The 25907-nt window shown below is 49.5% G+C and overlaps 1 protein-coding gene across 3 annotated transcripts in view; it reads left to right on the plus strand.

Annotated features, from left to right (window-relative positions):
• The window catches only part of BMP1 (bone morphogenetic protein 1), an 83828-nt gene that overhangs the window by 14634 nt on the left and 43287 nt on the right, over positions 1–25907 (plus strand). For all 3 annotated transcript variants that reach the window (XM_074940361.1, XM_074940364.1, XM_074940363.1), the window contains exons 2-3: positions 18708–18821; positions 25148–25309. In XM_074940361.1, coding sequence (XP_074796462.1) covers positions 18708–18821; positions 25148–25309 — 276 coding nt within the window. The remainder of the gene's footprint in view (positions 1–18707; positions 18822–25147; positions 25310–25907) is intronic.

The following is a 25907-nucleotide window of genomic DNA, read 5'->3' on the forward strand; positions in this document are numbered from 1 at the left end:
AACAGATCTCCTTCCACTGAGCTGCCTTCCTGTTCTGGGTAAACCCACAATCCCTTCCAGTGGTGCAGGAATGCAGGTCAGGGTCTTGTCTTCCTTGGGACTCCACATTAAGTCCATTCCAGGAGGGCACAGGAATCCAGTTTGAGATTTGGAAAAGATCTTTCAGATCCCATTCAGTCCACCCCCAGAGATTTTGGAATATGAGACTTCCCACATGGATCAGCTCCATAGTCCAACTAGTCCTGTCTCCAACAGTGACCAACTCCAGATGCTTCAGAGTAAGGTGCAAGAAGCCACACAGTTATCAGTGGTGACGCAATCTGCCCCACCCCATGTCAGCCGAAGCTTTCTTGCAGGAGTTTTCCTTACTCTTTGTTTTCTAGAGTTGTTTCAGGACTTGTTTGAAACCCCCTCATGTAGTGCGTCTGGCGAGAAGCTATGTTGGCAGGAGAGCGTCTCCCACCTACATAGTGCGGTCTGGCTGCACTTTAAGTTGATGTAACTTACGTTGCTCGGGGGGGGGGTGTTGTTTTCACACCTCTAACCAATGTAAGTTACATTAACTTTTGTGGTAACGTAGGCCAGCCCTCTGTCCATTGGTGCTGCAGGGCTGGGTCTTTTAGCTCAGGCAGTAGAGGCTTGTGCACATAAAGCCAGAGGGCCCAGGTTCAATCCCTGATACCAACAGCTCACCCAGAGTCATGGTGTTACACTGGCAGTTGATCAGAGGTAGCTTTTCCTCTGGCGAAGACTTTCTAGAGCATAAAACTGTCTCCTCGCCATTCCCTGGGAATCTCTTTGGTGGTATATGCCCAGCTGTGTTTATTATCCCACAGACATCTGGATAGTTAAAGTCTCTCCTGTGTGGCTTCCTGCAGTTTTAAGTACCAGGAGAGTTGGCCTGGGCCTTCTGTTTGCTTTCTTTCTCTCTCTCTCTCCTAGCTTGGGTCATCTGTGGAAAATGCCTATTGTGATTTCTTTGTTTTTCTTCCCTTTTATCCTTGTCTGGAGTGTTTAAGGCCAGAAAGGACCATTGTGATCACCTAGTCCAGGGGTGGGCAAGCTTTTTGGCCCAAGGGCCACATCTGGGTATGGAAATTGTATGGCGGGCCATGAATGCTCATGAAATTGGGGGTTGGGGTGTGGGAGGGGATGAGGGCTCCGGCTGGGGGTGCGGGCTCTGTGGTGGGGCTGGAGATGAGGGGTTGGGGGTGCAGGAGGGTGCTCCAGGCTGGGACTGAGGGTTTCGGAGGGCGGGAGGGGGATCAGGGCTGGGGCAGGGGGTTGGGGCACGGGAGGGGTGCAGGGGTGCAGGCTCCAGGTGGCGCTTACCTCAAGCAGTTCCCAAAAGCAGTGGCATGTCCCCCCTCTGGCTCCTACGCGGAGGAGCAGCCGGGAGGCTGTGAGCACTGCTCTGTCCGCAGGTGCCTCCCTGCAGCTCCCATTGACCGCGGTTCCTGGATGTGGAGCCCCCTGGCTGCCCCTATGCATAGAAGCCGGAGGCAGGACATGCCGCTGCTTCTGGGAGCCTCACGAAGTGGAGCAAGCCCCGGATCCCGCTCCCCAGCGGGAGGTCGAGGGCCAGATTAAAACATCTGGAGGGCCGGATGTGGCCCCCGGGCTGTAGTTTGCCCACCGGTGATCTAGTCTGACCTCATGTATAGCATGGGCAAGAGAATGCCCCCCAAGTTGTTCTTGCATCTTGTGACCATGTTTTGATTCTGTCACCCCCTTTTCATTCTTAAATTGCAACTCACTGGTATTGAAAATACATTTGGAATGGGGCTGTCAATTAATCAGTTAACTCAAGCGATTAACTCAAAACAAATGAACTAAATTAAAAAAATGAATCACGATTAATCACAGTATTTAATCGCACTGCTAAACAATAATAGAATACCAATTTAAATGAATTATAAATATTTTGGATGTTTTTCTATGTTTTCAAATATATTTATTTCAATTACAACACAGAACACAAAGTGTACAGTGCTCACTTTATTATTATTATTTTATTCCAAATATTTGCACTGTAAAAAAGATAAAAGGAACAGTATTTTTCAATTCACTTCCTACAAGTACTGTAGTGCAATCTCTTTATCATGGAAGTGCAATTTACAAATGGAGAATTTTTGTGTTTGTTTCATAACTGCATTCAAAAACAAAACAACGTAAAACTTTTGAGCCTACAAGTCCACGCAGTCCTAATTCTTGTTCAGCCAATGGCTAAGACAAAGACGTTGGTTTACATTTACGGGAGATAATGCTGCCCGCTACTTATTTGCAATGCCCCCTGAAAGTGAGAACAGGCGTTCACCTGGCCCTGTGTAGTGGATGTTGCAAGGTATTTATGTGCCAGATATGCAAAATACTTGTGTGCCCCTTCATGCTTCGACTTGTAGATTGCACTACCTTTTATCTTTTTTTACAGTGCAAATATTTGTAATTAAAAAATAATAATATAAAGTGAGCACTCTACACTTTGTATTCTGCGTTGTAATTGAAATCAATATATTTGCAAATGTAGAAAAACATCCAAAATGTTTATAATAAATTTAAATTGGTATTAAATTTATTGTGATTAAATGTGATTAATCGTGATTACTTTTTTTTGTTGACACCCTAATTTGGAATAGGGGCCATATTCTCTTGGGGCGTCTACCCAGACAGAGTGTGTTACAAATGGATAAGCTCTCAAAATAGTAAGTGGGACTGAAGTGGTGCAAAGGACTTGATCCGGCGTTGCACAGACGTTCAATTCACCCAGGTTGAGTTGAGATGTGATCTTCTTCTGTTTATCTGCATGACCCTCCTTTGCCACCATCATTCCCCCTAGTCCATGTTTGCTCTTGCTTGCTCACAAGAATGCTGTTCACCTTTTGTGTGCGTGACCCCACTCATGGCCCCATTGCTCCTCCCCATTCTCCTGCTGTTCCGCCAGCCTAGCCAGTGTGGATGTGGGGTCTAACTTGTCCTGATGTGACTGCTGCAAATGATTTGGGAAAGAATATTCTTTTGACAGAGCAGTGCAATTTTATCATACCCTGCAGGATATTTCCAGCTTTCAGGAGCTACTGGAAGGCTACCGAGCTACCAGACTCTTTGGTTTGCCAAAACAAGCCATCTGGGGTTGCTGGAGATCTTTTAACATGGTGTGGTGCTGAGGTAGGGAGTGGGGGATTAGAAAGGATGACCAAGAGAGGGAATGGGCTTTCTGTTTGTTAAAGGAGCATGCCTCTTGCAGTTCAGGGACTGGATACTCCAGGGACTGGCTTGTGTCATAATAAGAGCCTTGTTTGTACAAAGCTCAGCCCTGGGATTACATCAGCGTTCCCAGAAGCAAAAAAGAGAGAGAGACAATGTCAAATAGTTGAGTATTAAGTTATCTTCCAGCCGTTGGAAAAATATGGTCAACTAAGTTCTTTTGCTCCAGTGAGAATTCCCAGGACTTCTGACACAGCAGCACCTCAGTGTGACCCATTCACAATAATGCTGATACTTAGCAGCTCTCTAGTACCTTCCCCATGAGGAGCTCATGCACATGGCCCATGCGCCACTCAAATCTCACCTGAGTTTAAGCACAAAGACCTTGTGCTTCAGTTTAAGCAGGGCTTAATGAGGGCATGGACTTTGGGCTGGCCCTCTGCCCAGAGAAGAATTGTACCCTAGGCCTTTCAGAAATAGGAACTGAATTAATTCATTCCGGGGGGGGCGGGGGGGAGTGTAGGTCAATATTATCCCAGAATTACTGATGGGGAATCTGAGGCACAGTGGGGTTAAAGACAAAATATTCAAAAGTAGCCACTACTTTGGGTGTATGTTAGGTGCCTGACCTGAGATATGTGGGTCTGATTTTCAGAGACTAAGCATATGCGACAGCGAACAAGATAACAGACTCTTTTTTGTGTTTGTGATTTCATTATGAATTAAGGAACAATGTGCAACTCATTGGATTCTTCATGGCCACTCCCAATTGTTTGGTTATTTTGTTTTCAGCTTGTAAAAAGGAGCCCATCCAATGCTCTGAGTCCATTTCCAACTATGCTTAAAAAAAAACAACCCCTATCTGTCTATCGTTTACAGTAGAACTGCAAAGTGACAAACACCCCGGGAATGGAGGTTGTTCGTAACTCTGAAATGTTCATAACTCTGAACAAAACGTTATGATTGTTCTTTCAAAAGTTTACTACTGAACATTGACTTAATACAGCTTTGAAACTTCACTGTGCAGAAGAAAAATGTTGCTTTCCTTTTGTTTTTTTTCTAATAGTTTACGTTTCGCACAGTTACTGTTTGCTTTTGTTGTTGCTGTTTTGGTTTTCTGTCTCTGCTGCTGCCTGATTGCGTGCTTCCGGGTCCGGGGGGGGGGGGGCGGGTTCCTCTGGTCAGTCCGTAACGCTGGTGTTTGTAACTCTGAGGTTCTGCTGTAGTTGTGTTAGGGTAGCGCCTGCAGGCCCCAGTCAGGGACCAGGGCTTCATCGTGCTTCGTACTGTACAGGTGAACAATAAAAAGGTCCTGCTCCAAATAGCTCACCCTCAGAGTTATCTCTCAGTTGGGTTTCTGTACGACCCATCACCATGATCGCTCTACCCCCAGAGAGAAGGCCTGATTGTCAGAGGTGCTGAGCCCCCACAATTCCAGTTGAAGTCAATGGGAGGTCTGGATGTCAGGCCTATAGTATTACTGTCAGCAATGATTAGGTCCAATGTAAGGTCCACCCGGAACCCCTAGATTCCCACACCCGCCTCCCCTCCTACCCTAGCAATAGCCTGGGAGAGCAAGCCGGCCCAGAAGCCGATGCGCCATTTTGGCTTTGACAAGCGAGTAGAGGAATCAAATTGCAGAGTCCCGTCACTGGGGATGCCCGGCATCCTGTCCCCGAGGTGATCAGAGCATTAGCTCCAGTGCTGCTAAGGAAGGAGCTCAGCTGCCATGGGGCAGCATGGGGAGAGGGGCTCTCAGTTAATCAGGATGGAAGCACCTTGTGCCGATCACTCCTTTGGAAGCACTCCTTGCGAAGCAGCTAGAGAGCACATTGCTGCACTGTTAGGAATTGCTAGAGGAACAGCTAGAGAGCACATTGCTTCAGCTTTGCAGCCCCCTTCTTTTTCACAATTTCTTTCCTTCTCCTCCTCCTCTCCCCCACTCAGCTACTGTCCATGGGAACTAGGTCGAAGGGATAGTACAGGAAAAACCCATCAGCACCAAGCAGCCGCCCTTGAACCTGCACCTGCGCAAGATTGCTGTGTTCTCTCCCTCCTCTGGCTCCAGCCCAGGCCTGATCTGCTGAGCTGTTATTTTGTCTACCCGTGTGTGTTCTGCCCGCCATGCACTCGCTTGGGTCGAACCCGGTCTCACCCCGATAAGGCCCTGTTTCTGAAGAAGACAAAACAGCCACAGGCAGAGCCAAATGGAGATGAACCTGGACTGAGGTGCCCGGCTTCCTTGTGAACGAAATGGAGCACTGACGTGAGAGCAGGGCTTGGTCCTCAGCCCCTTGACCAAAATATCCCCCTTCCCACTGGTTTGCATGGTGCTGTGTATCTGTCTGCTGCTCTCCTCCCCAGAGGTGGCTGCATTGCCATGGGGCTGCATGTATAGCATTTGTGTGAAGCAATCTGGGACCTGTGAAAGCCAAAGGAAAATACCCCTGGTATTCCCAATGCAGATCGCATCCTGCGGTGGCGAGTACCTTCAGGGAGCACATTAATAATGGCTGTGACTGGGATGCTCCAGACACGTAACTGAGCCAGGACTGACTGCCCTACAGCTCCGAGCTTTCCTCATGCCCTTGCGGCTCTTGCTAAGTGCTTTGGTGTCCGTGTCTCTCCCTGACCTTGCCTGAGGCCTCTGTGTCTGAGTTTTCCCCAGCAAGCCAGCTCCTCCTCCCTGCTCAGTTCAGTGCGCAGACCCCTAAGGCTGCTTGCTCAGCAGTTTTCTGTTGCCCAGTGACACCCAACCCCAGCTTCCTCAGGTACAGACAGGCCACTGCACAGCTCCGGGACGAAACCCCAGGTGGCGAGGCTGAGCTGTCTGTCCCTCTGCCCCAGTAACCCTCCCACTCCTCCCCTTCCCCGGCGTCTCTCCCCTTTGCAGCGCTGGAATTTACAGTAACAGAAGTCAGTCGGAAACTTAAGCAAGGGATTTTTCTAAGCTCTGTGTGGACTAGCACAGTTGGCAGCCCCGAGGGAAGCCGCCCTAATACACATCCCCACCCTTACAGAAAATCTTTACTCCTTTCACAGAGGCTCATCACCTCTCTGAAGGGTCTTTGCACCACCCTGTAGAACTGAGTAGAGAATCGCATCCCTGCTATAAAGTGCAATGGGATGGGTCAAAGCCTCGCCCTTTGTGACTAGATCCTTAGCTCATGGTCTCCTTGACCTCTGTGGAGCGACACTTTTTATACCAGCTGAAGATCTCGCCCGATAGGTCATTGTAATAATAGAACCCTGTTGCTTTCATCTCTGTTAAATTCTACAGGACTTTTCCCCGAGGAAAAGGTACAAAGGACATAATGGGTTATGCCAAGCCCCAGCCTTCTGACTTATTGCTCTGAGACCTTTAGAGTGAGGCCAGGGTTCAAATCACCGTCCACGTGTCGCTTGCTTTGTGGGAACGGGAGAGCCTTGTGGAGGCAGCGCGTGCAGCCACTGCGGGAGGACAGCTCGGCAGCTGAAGAGCGGTGATCTCTGCTCACCCAACCCAGGGCTTAGTGGTTATAGGGATCGTGACTGGGTGGTGACATCTCTGATGTGATGGAGGGCAGGGCCTAGGGCCTAGGCTATGGTATTCGGAGGGTCACTAAGACGATAAGAGAGAACACAGCACAGGGTCTGAGGAGCAACCCCAGGGACTTCAATCAAATGCATGTCTGGGGCTGGGCAGGAGCCCGGGGTCTTTGGGTAACAGTGAATGTGACGCTGAGTTTGGCAGGAGCCCCAGTGGATTCTGGGTAACAGTGAATGCAGGGCTGGGCAGAGGCCCCTGGGAGTTTCTGGAGAACACAGTGTATGTCAGACCACAGTAAGGGGGAGGCACCAGCCCTGGGAACAACAGGGTTTGTTTTCTATCCCATCAGCTCACTACATATATCCCTAATTAGCCAGGGCTCACTTTTACCGTTTCGCTGCGTTATTTTTTAGACCTGGGGTTGGAAACACAGAACAGGAGCAAGAAAACATCAAAGCATTGAGAAGGATTTGAGGGAGCCCATTGCAGGCAGGTGATACCAAAACCAGAACCCCTCTGTCCTGGGGTTTGAGTCTCTTAATCACGTACTTGACTGAAGCTCATTCCTAGAGACTCTGCGATGAGACTGCACAGGCAGACAACACCACGCTTTGGCGCTTGGAAAGAGCCTTCGAAGACGACGCTGCAATTCCTGTGAAGAGAGAGGCCCGATTCAGCAAGGTGCTTTGAGCACGTGGGTTGCCATCAATGGGACTACGGCTAAAAGTCAGACCTTGTCTGCACACAGAAACTGTAGCACTCTGCTGTCTGGGTAGAGCTGGTGCAACCCCTTAGAGCGGATGCAATTACACTGGTATAAAGGTGCTTATATTGGTGCAGCCATTGCTGTATGGGAAGGGGAACAAGCTATCCTGGCAAAAAGCATTTTTAATGGAATAAGTGTATCTATACTAGAGTTGTACCAGAATAGCTATACAGTGTAAAAAAAAAAAAAGTCACTCCTCTCTGATGTCCGAAGAGATGTTTCTGCAGTTATTCTGCAGCTGGGCTTCCACTCCTCCTCCTCCCACAAGCTGAGGAAATCCAAGGCTTCTTTCCTGGACCAGGCAGCAGCACCAGGTTTATCTGGAGCTTTACATGGAGCCATACCTGTGTGGTCGCCAAGGTGGGCTAGCAGAGAGAGAGGCATTTCAAAAACACGGTAGAGGTTTTAAAGGTGATGGGCAGACTTCTGGTCCCTGCAACTCCTGGGCAGCAGAATTGTGACCAGAGCTGTGGTCGTCGCAGGGATGGGGCCATTGTGGGACTGTTGTTGGAGGACTGTTGACAGCAGAACAGCGAATGCAGCATCTACTCAGTGATGGTACCTCTGGGATAGGGCTCTGAGATGGCTTGGGTTGTCCATGGAGTTGGCTGACCATGACACACAGAAAGTCAGGGTTTTACCAACAGAATGCAAAACTGAGTGTGGACACATGCAGAGGTGTGTTGAAATGAGGCAAGTTTTACTGGTAAAACTTGGAGACCAGGCCTAATTAACGTTGTTAAGCTGCTACAACATCTGTATGGAGACCAGGCAGCAGGCACACGGTTAAGTGCCATGCTGAATGGTGGCCGGAGCATTGGTCTCCAACCCAAGTTAGTGTGCTCACCTACTTTTTTATTTTGTCTTGTGTATTCTGTGCTCTTGATAAGTACCAGGCTGACCGTCATGGCGAATGAGCGCCTTTAGTTATTGATCAAGCGGATACAGCATGGGCAGCATCAGGGCCACCTTCCCTGCCATGCTGGCCTACAAAAACATTCCCCAAGGATAACAGGAACACACTGACCCCTCCTAAAAGCTAAGGTCAGGATGACAGTACGTAATAATAATCAAACCAATATGTAGAAGGTGATGGATGATAATTAGCCACGTCAGGGGCAGTAACTAACTATGTCAGAAGGGCGGTACTAATGTGTTTGTATCGGGGTACAAGTTGTATCTCAGAGGGAGTATCTTTGCCCAGCATAGGGGGCAGTGGAAAGTCCCACCATGGACTGAGCTGCGTCCGTTGTCACGGGCATCCATGTCTTAGTATCCTTGTAGAGTCTACCAGGTGCTATTACTGTGCTTCGTGGACAATAAACCTGGCTGGGTGCCTTCATACCTTAACGGATCTTGTGGTCATTGGGCGGTTTGATCGAGGTCTGCTGTGCCAACTGTCTGTGCAGAGCTGGGACAGCACGCAGGGAGAATACACACATGCAGCCAAACATCTGACCACAGTGGTAACTTTCGGTGACTGCTGGTCTGAGCTGGGTGTGCCCTAGAGGTGAAAGGCCCCCACATATGATCACCATTCCCCTGAGACATCTACCCCACCTCCTTGCCAGACTAATATGTGTATTTGAGTGCATGGTGCTTAAAATTAAAGTGTTGCATCTTCCAAGGCTGCCATTCACCTAACCGTCTGCCTACCACTGTCTTCCTGCAAAAATGTGAGCAACCTCTTCTGTTCATAGCCAGGCATCTCCTGCCCTCCTGACTTCTATAAGCCGCCTCAGAGACTTCTAGCAGATTATGCTGTCTTGTTCCCAGGGAGATCATTAGCAAATATAAGGCAGCCCAGCTGTTGTGGTTTATGGTGTATACTCAGCATATGGAGGAACTTTGTCACCATACAAAAAACCAACAAATCAACATGTCCACGTAAGATCAATTTGGAGAAATACGCAGGCCATTCCCAAACCTGTCCAGGAATGGTTCAACCCAGGAGTGTCTCAGCTTGTCTGTCTTGAAATAGCTCCACTGGTTCACACGGGGTCACCTCAGTGTGTAAAACAACACGGTTCATTGTCAGTGGCTGAGCTTCTGAATTATATTGTAAACTCTTCTGGGTGGGGGCCCTGGGTCTGACCCACCTGTGCCTTGCATCTTGTGGTGTCATATACACGAGCGCAAACTGAGCACAACGTGCTGCCATTATTATGGCTTGTGCTCTGATACTGTGGTGATAAAACCCTGAAACAGATTATTTATATAGCAGTAGCGTCTAGAGCAGGGTTGGTCAATAAGTGGGACCGTTGGCCAAATCCAGATCATCAGATGCTTTTGAATGGACCCCAAAATCTTTTTATTTACTCATTATTAGTATTAGCATTATTGTTGTTTTTTATTATTTTCTCCGGATTCTGGACCTTGACTATACCTTGACCAAGAAATTTGGACCGAGACAAAAATAATTGACTCCCCCTGGTCTAGAGGCCACAACCAAGATCAGGGCACCATTGTGCTAGCTGCTGTACAAACACCTGGTGAGAGACAGCCCCACCCAGAAGAGTTTATAGTCTAAATACGCAAGACAGATAATGGGTGAAAGGTGAGCGGAGTTGCCCAAGGTCATGCAGCAAGTCAGAAGCAGAACCAGGGATAGATCTCTGGTCTCCTAATTCACCAGCCAGTGCTCTACCCACTAGACCTCACTGTCTCTCCTTTCTGCTGCACGTTAGCCTCATTCATACAACGCCTCCAAATGGTGCAGGGCAGTGATGGATCAGGTCCCTTGTTTTCATATGTGTTTGTACAGCACCTAGCACAGTGCAAACCCCACTCTTGAGTGAGGCCTCTGAATGATGGCAGAAGCAGTATTGCCAGCCCTAAATGTTAAAAACTCAGGAGTCAAAGGTGGCCCCCCCACCCCCAAAATCAGGAGATTGGCTTTAAAAATCATGACATTTTTTATGAATTTGGGGCTCCTGTTTTATTTGCCTTCTGGCTTTTGAGTCTTTGGGGGAAGGGGAGTGTCACATTTTCAAGCTCATTTCCACAATCATGAGGGCTAGAAACTTGTTTTTAAACAATGGAAGCTGCCATTCTCAGGTATTCACATGACTCCAGGAGCTGGGGCTCAAAGAAAAACACCAAATGTCACAAGGCTCATGAGAAAATGGCGAGTTTGGCCCCATCAGCCGCATACTGGGACATGGGAAGCCCGTTCCCTGTTTGTTCAGACACCAGTCGCTACTAGAATCCCTGCAGAGACTTGCAACCTGTGCGCTAAACCAGTTTCCTCCATCTGACAGCAGGATGAGAGGAGGAGCTGGCCCGGAGATCAGTTTTCTCTTCCCTTCTGGCAGCTCTTGCTTGTGACCCCACAGTCTGTACTGCCATGTCCTGCCATCTGCCTGAGCTTTGGGGTCTAGTGCTGGTTGAAGGCTGTTAAAATTCTCCGCTTCCCCCTTGCATTGCAGAGAGGGTAATTTACAGGGAGCGCTCTGCTTGCTAATCTGCTATCACCCATGAACTGCAAACATCAGACAGCAACAGCCATTATGCTAATTGGGAATAAACAAGTCACAACAACATTGTATCAATTACAGCCAATGCTGTCAGAGAAATTAAAAGTGTCTTGGGAATCTTTGCAAATGGGCTGAACGCTCCTTCACTCCATTGTCTGTGATGTGGCGGCGGAAACTCCAGTGGATCATTTAATGGCATTCGTTGAAATCTTTTGCTTGAAAAAAGATTTTTGATGAAAACTGCCTTTTTTTAGAATAGAAAAAAGGTTTGTTCTTGTGACACTTTCTGGGTTTTTTCTCAATGAAAAAATTATATATATTGGACGTTGAAAATGATTAAAAACTGAAAAACAGTCATGAAATTTTTTTAAAAAAATGTTTTATTTTGTTATGAAATTTTTCTTGGAAAATCCTTGCCATTATCTGACCAGCTCTGTTAGTTTCTAATACCCCTTTAGCCCGGTGTGACAGTACCCCTCTACCCATCTCAAAGCACTTTTCAAACAATAATTAATTCAATCCCACAACCCTCTGCAGGATAGATGAGTATCATCATAACCCACTTTGCAGATGAAGGGAAGAGATGGCACAGGGAAGTAAGCGAGTTGGGATGTTGATCCTGCGCCCGTTGAGACAATGGTAAAACTCTCATTGGCTTTAACAGGAGCAGGCTTTGGCCCTAGCCCAAGGGCACTCAGCAAGTCAATGGCAACCTGGGAATAGAACCCAGGGGTCCTGACACCCAGTAGCCTCCTGTACCTCAGTAAACACCACTTGCTCTCAGCCAAAGGAACCCAGGTGTCCTGATTCCCACTTAGCTGCTCTAGGCACAAGACCACAGTCCCCTCTCAGAGTCAGGGATAGAACCCAGGAATCCTGATTCCTAGTCCCCTGGTCTAAATACTTCTGCCTCTTTGGGTCCATCCCAGTATCTGTTCAACTCTGCTAGTGGTGCCAATGACTACAGACTTTTTAACCCCCACGTCACTTAGGCTTGCGCTGAACAGAGTTAGACAACATGCCAGTAAAAACACTGAGGGCTGGAGCTGATCTGGTGATAATGGGGGGGAAAAGAGCTAGCCTACATAGAGCCACAGTCCTTCTCTCCAGCATTCCCTGAAACGTTCCCTGACCTACAGTGATCCTCCCGTGCAAGTCACCCATGATGCACTGCAGTCGTGTTGGTACATGTGTAGCTGAGCTCTTTGAAAGTGCTGCTGGCAGGAGCTCGCAAGTGATACTTTGCTGCCTTGGTTTTGCCAAATATTTAAAAAATATACGAATAATTATTGGTTTCCCATTTCCTGCTGGAGGCTTTAGGAGCTTGGTCAAGAGGGCAGATCTTAGACTGTCTATTCCTCTGATGGGCATTGTTGCCGCCTTGTTGCAGTGGCCGATATGTTCTGTTTTTGTTTTGTTTTGTTGCTGCCGCGTGGGGGGGAAGATGGAACTTTTCCAAATCCTAAGTGTGCAGTTTGTCTGTGTTGATTCCCTTCGCCAGCGATCCCTTTGCTGCAGAGAATTGTGTTCTCCACCCACGTGGCTATTAAAATACATTGCCTCTTAAAAACACATAAAGCCACCTTCATTTAGGGATACACCCAGCTTCAATGAGCCAGATCCTTAGCTGCAATAAATCAGCATTGCTCGGTTGAAAGCATCAGCCACTTTTCAGAGGAGATGCATGTATTTGTCAGTTATTGAAGATAATGGAATGAGGCTGAGAATCTGGCTCTAAAGACTTGCAGTTTCATTACCCAGGTCTTGCACGTACCATAAGTCTCCCCATGTGGCTTCTATACATTCTCTTAATTTGTATCTCGTGGCTGCATTCATAGCCTTGCAGCTCCTTCAGCGAGTTTACTTTCCCTTGCCTTTCTGTACTGTTCTTTCGCAGAAAAGGACCTGGGGATTACAGTGGACGAGAAGCTGGATATGAGTCAGTAGTGTGCCCTTGTTGCCAGAAAGGCCAATGGCATATTGGGATGCATTAGTAGGAGCATTGCCAGCAGATCAAGGGAAGTGATTATTCCCCTCTGTTGGGCACTGGTGAGGCCACACCTGGAGTACTGCATCCAGTTTTGGTCCCCCCACTACAGAAGGGATGTGGACAAACTGGAGAGAGTCCAATGGAGGGCAACAAAAATGATTCAGGGGCTGGGGCACATGACTTACGAGGAGAGGCTGAGGGAACTGGGATTATTTAGTCTGCAGAAGAGAAGAGTGAGGGGGGATTTGATAGCAGCCTCCAACTACCTGAAGGGGGGTTCCAAAGAGGATGGAGCTCGGTTGTTCTCAGTGGTGGCAGATGACAGAACAAGGAGCAATGGTCTCAAGTTGCAACGGGAGAGGTCTAGGTTGGATATTGGGAAACACTATTTCACTAGGAGGGTGGTGAAGCACTGGAATGGGTTACCTAAGGAGGTGGTGGAATCTCCTTCCTTAGAGGTTTTTAAGGCCCAGCTTGACAAAACCTTGGCTGGGATGATTTAGTTGGGGTAGGTCCTGCCTTTAGCAGGGGATTGGACTAGATGATGTCCTGAGGTCTCTTCCAACCCTAATATACTATGATTCTTGGCACTACCTAAGTGAGGGTATTGTCCATTAATGTATTTGAGAGTCAGAACTCCTGCAATCCCTAATCTTCCCCTTGCAGGTTCTGACATGTTCCCTAAAAGCTGTATTCTTTTTTATTATCTTGTAATTATTATTATTATTTTTGCACTACTCCATTGCCTCCTTGCCCACATAAATGGATAGTCAATCCAAATATTGCACAGTTCGTAGCCGGGTTCCTTCTTCTAGCTGCATGAGGCAGTGTGTCACAGTGGGTAGAGTGCCAGACTGGGAGCCCAGACACTTGAGTTCTTCACCCCAGGCCTGCTCTGTGACTCTGGCAAGTCACCCTTTGTGTGTCTCGTTCTGCTCTGCTGTAAACTAGGGAGAAAACCCACCCTTCTGGGGGAAGTATGTTGAGATACTGGAGACTTCACAGCACCGGCGCTGCGGTAAGATCTCTCGTGTAGCCGCTCTAGGCCGATGGGAGAGAGCTCTCCTGTTGACATAATTCAACCGCCCCAGTGAGCGGCGGTAGCTATGTCGGTGGGAGAAGCTCTCCCACCGACATAGCGCTGTCCACACGGCCACTTCTGCCATTGAAACATATGTTGCTCGGGGCGTGTGTGTGTGTGTTTCACACCTCTGAGCAGCATAAGTTTTGCTGACATAAGTGGTAGTGGAGACATGGTCGTGCAGAACATCATTGTTCTGTATCTGGTCAAAGCTGTGATCTCTAGAGACAGGCCTGAACCATGAGGTCCAGAGCCAAAGGTCTCCAAGTTTTGTTCAGAGCAGGGGGCTTGGATCAGCCATTGTAAAAGGGGGGCAGGTACCACGTTAATTTCTGGGTCAGGATCTGATTCTAGCTCAATATTCAGAAGGCTTTTAGTTTTCTCGAGTTACCCTAATTGTCCTGTCTCATTTTCATAATTAAAGACATAATTAAAGATGTTCAATTGCATCAAAGCAGGGACTGGGCATCACCTTTCCTTACGTGTTAACTGATCCTGTCACCTTCCTTTTCATTGTTATTACTCTCTCCTCCACCTTTTCGTTGGTGCCAGAAAATGTTGGTGAGCTAGAAATGCAGGAGGAGGTGGCTTATTTCATGAAGTCCTATGATTCTGTCCTCCTCATTCCACTGTGCTGGCTGCTTTCCCTTTCAATGATTCTAACATGGACTGTGGCTGCCCGTTGATTGCATTGTAGAGGGAAGGGCAAGACATTGCCTCATGCAGTCTGCAGCTCCCCATTCATGGACCTGGCCTGTGGTGCTAGGCACTGTGCAAACATAGAACAGAGGGATGGATGGTCCCTGCCCCAAAGAGCCTGCAATCTACATACATCTTTCGACACTGGGCTCTTATAGGAACAAGATAAATGACCTAAACCCCCTCTCCAGACCTGCACAGGGTGTTTCAGTGAAAGTCTGGCCCCCAAGGCAGACAGCTGAGCCAAATTCCTGTAACTGAGCTGAATCGCCATCCCAGGGCTGGCTGGCTGAGTGTTGATGGTGTATCTCTAAGATGCAGCCGCCTAGGGTTTGCATGTGGATTCCATCTACACAGCAAAGAGGAGAGCTTAGATGGCTTTTCCAGAGGAAGGAAATGGAGGGAGGAGGAAAAAGCCGTCTTCCAAGCCAATTGTTAAGTCTGGGGTATTCTTTCTCAGCCTCCTTTGGCCAGAAACCATCCTGTTTCTTTTTAGCACTGGTTTTTTCCCTCTGTGGCAATGCAAGTTATATCCTTTAAAGATTAGGTTGCTCCCATGGTCCCCCTGTATGCAGCATACAGCACAGGCTTTGTTTACCCTGGTGATTCCAGCTATCAGTAGCCAGTCACTCACTAGCACAGAAGTGCAGACCCAGGGTATGTATTATCCAGTCAAATGGCTGTGGGCACTGTTCCCTCTAAGCTGCGCACGTGCCCGCACACCCGGCAAAACACCGCATGCACAAAAATTTGCACAGAAGCACAACAATTTGCACAGAAGACATTTTTTGCGCACACGGCCTGTCAAAAATTAGAGGGAACATTGGTGGTGGGGCCAGTCTGCTTGATAGAATAGGAAGGAAGCCAGAGCTGGCCAAGGGGAGCGAGAGGAGCAGAGAGAAGGACCAGGTGTGTGATAACAGTGGAAATGAGTCCATGAAGGGTTTTAAACACAAGAAGGATAATTCTGAACTGGCTCCTGGTCTATTTAAATTGTAGGCTGCTCTGGGCAAGGACTGCCTGGTACTCTGTGTTTGACCATGCCCAGCACAATGGGGCCCCATTCTTGGTTGGTCCCTAGGCGCTACCGTAATAAACATGATTAATAGTAATAATGGGATTTCAGAAGCTGGATACTGGGATTCCCTCATCTCCTTTCTCCTACCACATGCACGAGGTGTCCCCATTCTCTGCTGTCACGTTCTGGGACCGTTCGTCACATAGCTGTGGCTTCCAATCTAGGTGTGTTCTACACAGAGGATTGACTGGCATTATCTGCTTGCATGGCGCAGTGCGGTTCTTAACTACCCAGAGCTCTACTGTGATGCTTGGAGAGCTTGTTGCTGTAGAATTGCCCTTGTAACCAGGAGGATGGATACTCCGTCTTCTCTGGGGGTCAAATTCCACACATACACCGTGCACTGGGCCAGGACTAGGTCTATGTACGAGGCAAGGCCCAATCTGAGGGCTTAAGTAGGACTAAAGTGGTGCCTAGCCTTGTGGGTACTTTGCTCGGGGTGAATTTCATTGGACACATGGGGAGAAATCTTCTGGGCCTTCCTTACCCAGGTGACACTCCCAGTGGTTGTAGTGAGATTTGCCTGAATGAGGGCCGCGCTGCAAGCTCAGGGGTTGGCTTGCAGCTCCTGATGGACCCGAACCAAACCACTGGATCAGATCCCAGATCTGAACAATGCACTTGGGCCACTAATCTTTATACCAGGACAGCCCCAAACTTAGCTCCAAACTTAAAATGTGAGTAAAATCTGAATCCAGACTTTGCAGCTTGAGCCCCGTCTACCCTTTGAATGTTGGACCCCCTCCCCCAGGCTGGCAAATCAGACACAGGGCCCCCACCCCATCCTCTGAGGGCCTCTGTTGTGACTCTGGGGCTGCTGTCTGCAGCGGCCATCGTGCGAAGGAGCTGAATCCAGGCTCGCTGTGGGGAAGGAGGGAGGCAGAGGCCGTGTTTGCACCAGTGATCTCTCAGTTGTACCATATGGTTTATATTCTCTTTGGCAGAGGAAGCTGAGGTTATTTGAGTATCCCTTGGCCGTAGACTGGCGTGTGTGTGGAGACACAAAGAAAAAGGAGGGTGCAAAGAGGGAACTTGCAAAAGAAGCTCCAGGTTAAAACAATGTGTGTAATAATAATTAATAAAAAAAAAGTCCCGAGGCCTGTTGTATCCAAACCAGATGTCTGAGAGTCACTGCTGCCAGCAGAGCTGGTGAACCGGCACAGTGGTGGGGCACAGAGCGCCGGTGGGTGCTCCAGCTTCATCAGTCGTCTTTGCTGCTGCTTTCCCTGCACGCACTGTGTTTTTATTTTAAAAAAGGGAGTGGGAGGGAAGGAAGGAGAGGGAAAAGCCAGCTGCATTCTTTCGGAGGTGCATTTGAGGTGGAGATTAACTCCTCACCTTTCCTGTCCTGGGATTCAGGGGAGGCTGGGCAAGAGGAGAAACGGAGAGAGAATCTGCCTTAGTTATCCCTGGATTGGAGCCGCACTTTGCCCCAGTAGTGTGTTTTCTGAGGTCAGTTATCTGGGATTGTGACATGGGCTGAGGTGCCTGTGCACAAGAGAATCCATGGGCAGGTCCCGGGGCACCAAATACTGTCGTCCCCCCCCACCTGCCCCCATTTGTTTACAATGATTATCAGTGTCCCTTGTGAGCTGGCAAATGTTCCCCGACCCAAACCTGCAGGGCACTCTGCAGCTGCTGTGCGGCAAAGGAAACACGGTTGATCTGAGCTCGGTTTACTGGGGGCAATGAGAACCCAACAGACTAGAGCGTGTGCACTGGGCTCCTAACTCACCGAGCCACGGAGTGGAATTCTCTGCCCTGTGATTTATCGCGGTGTTCCTGTCTGGCCCTGGAATCTCTGTATCCATGAGGCACCCTCTGAGCTGCACGTCCAGGGGCCTGATCCTGCATTGTCCACTTTGTGCAGTCATTTGCACCAGTGCCAAGTGACTGTAAGATGCCAGTTCCGAAGGGTAGCATTTGACACCCTGTTGTGCTGGTGTAAATATGGCTGCACAGGGCAATAGAGAATCGGGTCTCCAGTCTTTTGCCCTGCCTCCTTGCTCTTTTCAGAAGGTCCGGTGGAATGTTCTGAAATAATAATCCTGGAGAATAAATATACACTGGCAGTATCACTAATGCCAAGCCTTTACAAAGCATGAGTTGTGTCCCAAAAATCATGGGACTGGCTTACAAATCATGAGATATGGGGTGGAGGGGGGAGGAAACCCAGCAACTGTTGGGTTCTTTTTCTTTACCTCCTCATTTCTGGGCCTTTAGAGTGCCTTTGGGTCCTGGTTCCAAGCTTTTCTCGGCAGCCATAAGTGCTAGAAACTTTCTCCTTTTTTTTTAACGAAAGTGGAGATTCTCACCTAACCATGTTCGTCTGTGGTCAGAAAGTGCCTTGAGAAACACACCAAATATAGTGAGACTCCGTGACAGAATCACAAGAGCTGGCAGCGCTGGAGTCTTGTGATACCTACAAGTCGTCACCAGTTGTCCGTTACTCTCCTGCCCCTTCTGCTTGGGCTATGATTATGGTACCATACGGGACCCTGGAACCAAGACCCCAAAGTCCCGTTTCTAGAGCATTGATTGCTCCGGCAGCTGGGTGCTGGTCTTGGCCTTCCTGGTGACAGAGGGCCAGAACAAACCCTGTGCATCACTGAAACCCTGAAACTCCCCGTTTTTTACCTTCAGTGGGACATAAGTGCTGCAAAACGCCACATACTGGGAAATTTCATCCGTAAGCATTGCAATGGGAGCTGAGCTCTTGAAAATCTGGCCCAGCAGTGGCTGCAGGACATTTGAAAACCCAGCTTGAATAATATCCCATGACTGCAAACTCCAGGGTTCCCCTTATAAAACCCCTACCCTGGGAGGGCAGCAAAATTAAAACCTGACGATTTCTGCCCCATAACCGGCCTGTCCCCTTTTCCAGCTGCCTTTCTGGGAGACATCGCATTGGACGAGGAGGATCTCAGGTTATTCCAAGTGGACCGACTCGTGGACCTCAAACGCCGCCCCATCAAGAAAACAGCCATCAACACCTCAGGTACAGTAGCACCTTAAGAGCGGTAGTAACTGCTCAGCTGCCAGAGCTCTTTACTCTGGTCCCTTCCAGGTGCTTCCTTTAGATGCCTCCGCACACGGGGGGTCGGAGAAGAGTGGGGTTGCCAAAGTCTTTCATAGTTACTGTTATTTGGTAAGATTACTAAGTGCCTCCCAGCCCCAAAGCAGAGGGATGTTTCTGCCCCATCTGCTGAGCCGCTGATGCTGGGGTGGTCCCCGAGGTCACATTTCTAAATGATTTCCGGCAGGCAGTGTCGCATGTCGTGCTGCATAATGAAATGGAGGGAGAGTCCCCAAAGCAGAAGGGATCAGCTGGCAGGGGATGGCTTGAGCCAGGGCCCCTTGAGAAGAGGGGATCATGGACTGGAATTTTCAAAGGGTCCTGATGGGAAAGTCAATGGGAGTTGGGAGCCCTGCTCCCTGAAAGCCCCTTTGAAAACTCCATCCTGTATCGTTAGCCCGGTATTCGTTACTGGGGAATGCCTAGCTGCAGGATGATGTTAGAAGGGAGAGCTTGACTCAATGGTAGGGCACTGGCCTGAGAGTCAGGAGGCCCCAAGTTCCCGGCTCTGCCACTGCTATACTGTGTGACGTTGGGTGAGTCATGTCACCTGTGTGACTCAGTCTGGGAACGGTATCACAACAGTGGCCCGTCTTCACGCAGTGCTTTGAGCTTGTGTGATGGGAAGCACAGAGACTTATTATTCATGTCCTGGTTGTCTCTGGCAAGGCCTGTGTTGTAGCTCTCTTAAAAGAAGCAAGATATAGAAGGGACCTAAAAGGTTTAATTCCCCCCACATCCTCTTTACGATATCAAGCATCTGGATTATTTGTAGTATCCATAGCTCCAAGGAGCCCAGGCCCTGGCCCAAGACCCATTGTGCTGGGTGATGTACGAACGCAGAACAAAGGGATAATCCCTGCCCCCAAAGAGCTCACTGGTTTAGCCCTGAGAGCCACAGGTAGGAAGGACACTTCCCCATCTCCAGGATTCTCTTTCTGTGTCACTTACAAATCACAGACCCTCCTGTTCTAGCTCTGTTCACCACAGGCCCTTAACTAGTGACTTGAGCACAGGAGCCATTTGGTGCAACCCTAACAGCAGGGCTCCCCAGCCCTGTTCTCCTGCCTTTCTTTCATCCTCCCTGCCCCGCACCAAAGATAAACAGAATGGCCTGGCCAGCGCTGAAGGATTGCATAGACCCTACCACCCGTCCTGCTGAGAGGTAGGGGTCGTTAGCCCTGCAGGCTGCCCCACTGTTAGCTCAGCTGCTAGTACTGAGACAGACTGAAAAAGGGGCAGCCACCTCTGGCATGGCTCCACTAATAATATTTGCAGGCTGCACGTCTGTTTGGGATAAGACAAAGGTACCCCAGCTCAGGGCCAGTTCCCAGAGGCACCTCAGGGAAGCTGTTTAACCATTCACGTTCCCCCGGAGTTCCGGGGGATCTGTCCTCCAGTCTTGCTGTCTCCCTGCTAGGGGGATCTATGAGGCTGTGGGGAGACTCTCCGCAAAGAGACGAGCAGACGCCCCATTGCTTGGAACTGTAGTAGCGGGGCTAGGCAAAGTGCTGGGAAATAGGCTGGAGGGGACAGTCCTGCCATGGGCCCCGGAGGCAATGGACCAGTCGGGAGCTAACGGGTTTTCTCCATCTGCAGTTTCTCCTACCTCATGCACCATCGTGGCTCACACAAAGTGGGCCCCATGGTCCGTTTCTGGCTGAGATTCTGGAAAGTGATTAACCCTTGGGGATACCTCTGTTCTCAGGTGCCCGGCCCAAAACCATCCAAAGAGGCCTGACTTTCAGACAGTGCTGAGCACCCGCCCTCTGGTGACATGACCCCTTTAAGACATCTTGAATTGGGCATCGAAAATCATTCTGGAAAATCTCTTCCTATGAACCAGTCAGGGGTCCCAGGGCAAAGCTAGGGACACAGCATAATCCCAGTGCCTAAGCCCTTCCCACAGACCTGGGGACGGATCTGTGGCAACTCATAGAATCATAGAATATCAGGGTTGGAAGGGACCTCAGGAGGTCATCTAGTCCAACCCCCTGCTCAAAGCAGGACCGATCCCCAATTAAATCATCCCAGCCAGGGCTTTGTCAAGCCTGACCTTAAAAACTTCTAAGGAAGGAGATTCCACCACCTCCCTAGGTAACGTATTCCAGTGTTTCACCACCCTCCCAGTGAAAAAGTTTTTCCTAATATCCAACCTAAATCTCCCCCACTGCAACTTGAGACCATTACTCCTTGTCCTGTCATCTGCTACCACTGAGAATAGTCTAGAACCATCCTCTTTGGAACCACCTTTCAGGTAGTTGAAAGTAGCTATCAAATCCCCCCTCATTCTTCTCTTCTGTAGACTAAACAATCCCAGTTTGCTCAGTCTCTCCTCATAAGTCATGTGTTCCAGTCCCCTAATCATTTTTGTTGCCCTCCGCTGGACTCTCCAATTTTTCCACATCCTTCTTGTAGTATGGGGCCCAAAACTGGACACAGTACTCCAGATGAGGCCTCACCAATGTCGAATAGAGGGGAACGATCACGTCCCTTGATCTGCTGGCAATGCCCCTACTTATACATCCCAAAATGCCATTGGCCTTCTTGGCAACAAGGGCACACTGTTGACTCTCATCCAGCTTCTCGTCCACTGTAACCCCAGGTCCTTTTCTGCAGAACTGCTGCCGAGCCATTCGGTCCCTAGTCTGTAGCGGTGCATTGGATTCTTCCAGACTAAGTGCAGGACTCTGCACTTGTCCTTGTTGAACCTCATCAGATTTCTTTTGGCCCAATCCTCCAATTTGTCTAGGTCCCTCTGTATCCTATCCCTACCCTCCAGTGTATCTACCACTCCTCCCAGTTTAGTGTCGTCTGCCAACTTGCTGAGAGTGCAATCCACACCATCCTCCAGATCATTTATGAAGATATTGAACAAAAGTGGCCCCAAGACCGACCCTTGGGGCACTCCGCTTGATACTGGCTGCCAACTAGACAAGGAGCCATTGATCACTACCCGTTGAGCCTGACAATCTAGCCAACTTTCTACCCACCTTATAGTGCATTCATCCAGCCCATACTTCTTTAACTTGCTGGCAAGAATACTGTGGGAGACAGTGTCAAAAGCTTTGCTAAAGTCAAGGAAGAACACGTCCACTGCTTTCCCTTCATCCACAGGGCCAGTTATCTCGTCATAGAAGGCAATTAGATTAGTCAGGCATGACTTGCCCTTGGTGAATCCGTGCTGATTGTTCCTGATCACTTTCCTCTCTCTAAGTGCTTCAGAATTGGTTCCTTGAGGACCTGCTCCATGATTTTTCCAGGGACTGAGGTGACGCTGACTGGCCTGTAGTTCCCAGGATCCTCCTTTCCTTTTTTAAAGATGGGCACTACATTAGCCTTTTTCCAGTCGTCCGGGACTTCCCCGGATCGCCATGAGTTTTCAAAGATAATGGACAATGGCTCCACAATCACATCCGCCAACTCCTTTAGCACTCTCGGATGCAACGCATCCGGCCCCATGGACTTGTGCATGTCCAGCTTTTCTAAATAGTCCCGAACCACTTCTTTCTCCACAAAGGGCTGGTCTCCTCCTCCCCATGCTGTGCTGCCCAGTACAGCAGTCTGGGAGCTGGCCTTGTTCGTGAAGACAGAGGCAAAAAAAGCATTGAGTACATTAGCTTTTTCCACATCCTCTGTCACTAGGTTGCCTCCCTCATTCAGTAAGGGGCCCACACTTCCCTTGACTTTCTTCTTGTTGCCAACATACCTGAAGAAACCCTTCTTGTTACTCTTAACATCTCTTGCTAGCTGCAACTCCAGGTGTGATTTGGCCTTCCTGATTTCACTCCTGCATGCCCGAGCAATATTTTTATACTCATCCCTGGTCATTTGTCCAATCTTCCACTTCTTGTAAGCTTCTTTTTTGTGTTTAAGATCAGCAAGGATTTCCCTGTTAAGCCAAGCTGGTCGCCTGCCATATTTACTATTCTTTCTACACATCGGGATGGTTTGTCCCTGTAACCTCAATAAGGATTCTTTAAAATAAAGCCAGCTCTCCTGGACTCCTTTCCCCCTCATGTTATTCTCCCAGGGGATCCTGCCCATCAGTTCCCTGAGGGAGTCAAAGTCTGCTTTTCTGAAGTCTAGGGTCCTATTCTGCTGCTTTCCTTTCCTCCTTGTGTCAGGATCCTGAACTCGACCATCTCATGGTCACTGCATCCCAGGTTCCCATCCACTTTTGCTTCCCCTACTAATTCTTCCCGGTCTGTGAGCAGCAGGTCAGGAAGAGCTCTGCCCCTAGTTGGTTCCTCCAGCACTTGCAGCAGGAAATTGTCCCCTACATTTTCCAAAAACTTCCTGGATTGTCTGTGCACCGCTGTATTGCTCTCCCAGCAGATATCAAGGTGATTGAAGTCTCCCATGAGAACCAGGGCATGCGATCTAGTAGCTTCTGCGAGTTGCCGGAAGAAAGCCTCGTCCATCTCATCCCCCTGGTCCGGTGGTCTATAGCAGACTCCCACCACAACATCACCCTTGTTGCTCACACTTCTAAACTTAATCCAGAGACTCTCAGGTTTTTCTGCAGTTTCATACCGGAGCTCTGAGCAGTCATACTGCTCCCTTACATACAGTGCAACTCCCCCACCTTTTCTGCCCTGCCTGTCCTTCCTCAGCTTATATCCAGCTTATATCCATCCATGACAGTACTCCAGTCATGTGAGTTATCCCACCAAGTCTCTGTTATTCCAATCACATCATAATTCCTTGACTTTGCCAGGACTTCCAGTTCTCCCTGCTTGTTTCCCAGGCTTTGTGCATTTGTATATAGGCACTTGAGATAACCCGCTGATCGCCCCTCTTTCTCAATATGAGGCAGGAGCCCTCCCCTCTCACACGCTCCTGCTCGTGCTTCCTCCCGGTATCCCACTTCCCCACTTACCTCAGGGCTTTGGTCTCCTTCCCTCGGTGAACCTAGTTTAAAGCCCTCCTCACTAGGTTAGCCAGTCTGCTCGCGAAGATGCTCTTCCCTCTCTTCGTAAGGTGGAGCCTGTCTCTGCGCAGCACTCCTCCTTCTTGGAACACCATCCCACGGTCAAAGAATCCAAAGCCTTCTCTCCAACACCACCTGCATAGCCAATCGTTGACTTCCACGATTCGACGGTCTTTACCCCGGCCTTTTCCTTCCACGGGGAGGATGGACGAGAACACCACTTGCGCCTCAAACTCCTTTATCCTTCTTCCCAGAGCCACGTAGTCTGCAATGATCCGCTCAAGGTCATTCTTGGCAGTATCATTGGTGCCCACGTGGAGAAGCAGGAAGGGGTCGTGATCCGAGGGCTTGATGAGTCTCGGCAGTCTCTCCATCACATCGCGAATCTTAGCTCCTGGCAAGCAGCAGACTTCTCGGTTTTCCCGGTCGGGGTGGCAGATAGATGACTCAGTCCCCCTGAGGAGAGAGTCCCCGACCACCACCACACGCCTCCTTCTCTTGGGAGCGGTGGTCGTGGAACCCCCAACCCTAGGACAGTGCATCTCGCCCTCCTTTGACTCCTGTCCTGGATACTGTCCGTTGCGAAATCAGCAAGCCCCATGCACTCTTTGCCAGGGGGCCCGTCTGTGTGTCTTTGGCCACGCCATGTCCCATCACAAGCCCCGGCCCATCCCGACAGGCAGCATCTTCCATGAGCCCTTTGATGGCAGCATTCCAGACTGTTTGGAGACCAAGAACTTGGTGTGCCCCGGCTGCTTTTATTTCATTTTCTTACAGAGACAGGCAAAATTTTGGAACGGCTGTGATTCCCAAGCCAAGCACATGTCGCTTGAGATCCCGGGGGCACTAGCTGGCCTCTGCTCTGCCCCATCCTAATCCAGCTCAAGAGGGACCAAAGCCACTGTCTCCTCGGCACTGTAGAGAACTGGTGGCTTTGGCGAAGGCCATGCTAGATGAGTAATTAGTCCATTCTGCCTGTAATCTGGGCTAGCGGGGAGATCATATCCTGGCTTTCCACTGTGAAGTCCTGGGTTCAAGTGTGATGTAGATTTATTCCTGCGATGAGTTTGGTGGTCTCATCTTAATCCCTGTTATCATGACCCTCAAACTGGGCCTTGGATTCATCACCCCAAAACAGATGTAACGGAGCATGGATTATTGATCGGTCTGGTGTGCTAGGTTCGCTGGGCCAGGTCCATCGCTGGCCTCACTGAAGTCAGTGGTGTTACACCAGGGAGGAGTTGGGCCTGGGGACAGTCAGGTCACCATGGTTCCATGGTCACACCCCCTGCCTTTGCTGCCCTCCTGCCCCCAGGAATCAGCACCAACAGCACCAGCCTGAAGTCCAGGAGGCAGTGGAAGAGGCAATGGAGGCAGGGCCGGGAACGGTCTCGAAGCCGCCGGGCAGCCACTTCCCGTCATGAGAGGGTGTGGCCGGATGGGGTCATTCCCTACGTGATCAGCGGGAACTTCAGTGGTGAGTGGGGGCGATCGGCATGTGCTGGGCCCGCCGGCTCAGTACGCTGGGAGCGCGTTTCATTGCCAAGCTGTTTTCCTTTCTCGTCATCTATTGCTGAGGAGAGAAGGGCTCCAACGTGGCAGCAGCGCAGTCCAGTGGTTAGAGCAGGGGATTGGGAGTCAGGACCCCTGGGTTCTATTCCCAGCTCTGCCCTCAACTTGCTGTGGGGACTTTAAATGAGTGGCTTCCCCTCTATGAGCATCAGTTTCCCTCTCTGTTAAAATGGGGATGATGATGATGACTAGGGCCCTACCAAATTCACGGTCATAGGATTTTTTAAAAACCATGATTTCAGATATTTAAATATTTCACGCTGCTGTAACTGCCGGGGTCCTGACCCAAAAGGAGTCGGGGCGGGGGAAGAAGATTATTGTAGCGAGGTTGCGGTATTCCCACCCTTACTTCTGCGATGCTACTGGCACAGAAGTAAGGCAGGCAATACTGCGACCCCCTGCAATAACCTTGCAACCCCCCCCCCCCCCCCAGTTGACCTCCTTTTGCGTTGGGACCAATGTTCCCTCTAATTTTTGACAGGCCGTGGGCACAAAAAATTTCT

The sequence above is a fragment of the Natator depressus genome, chromosome 26, assembly GCF_965152275.1.
Source record: "Natator depressus isolate rNatDep1 chromosome 26, rNatDep2.hap1, whole genome shotgun sequence".
NCBI classification, from domain to species: Eukaryota; Metazoa; Chordata; order Testudines; family Cheloniidae; genus Natator; species Natator depressus.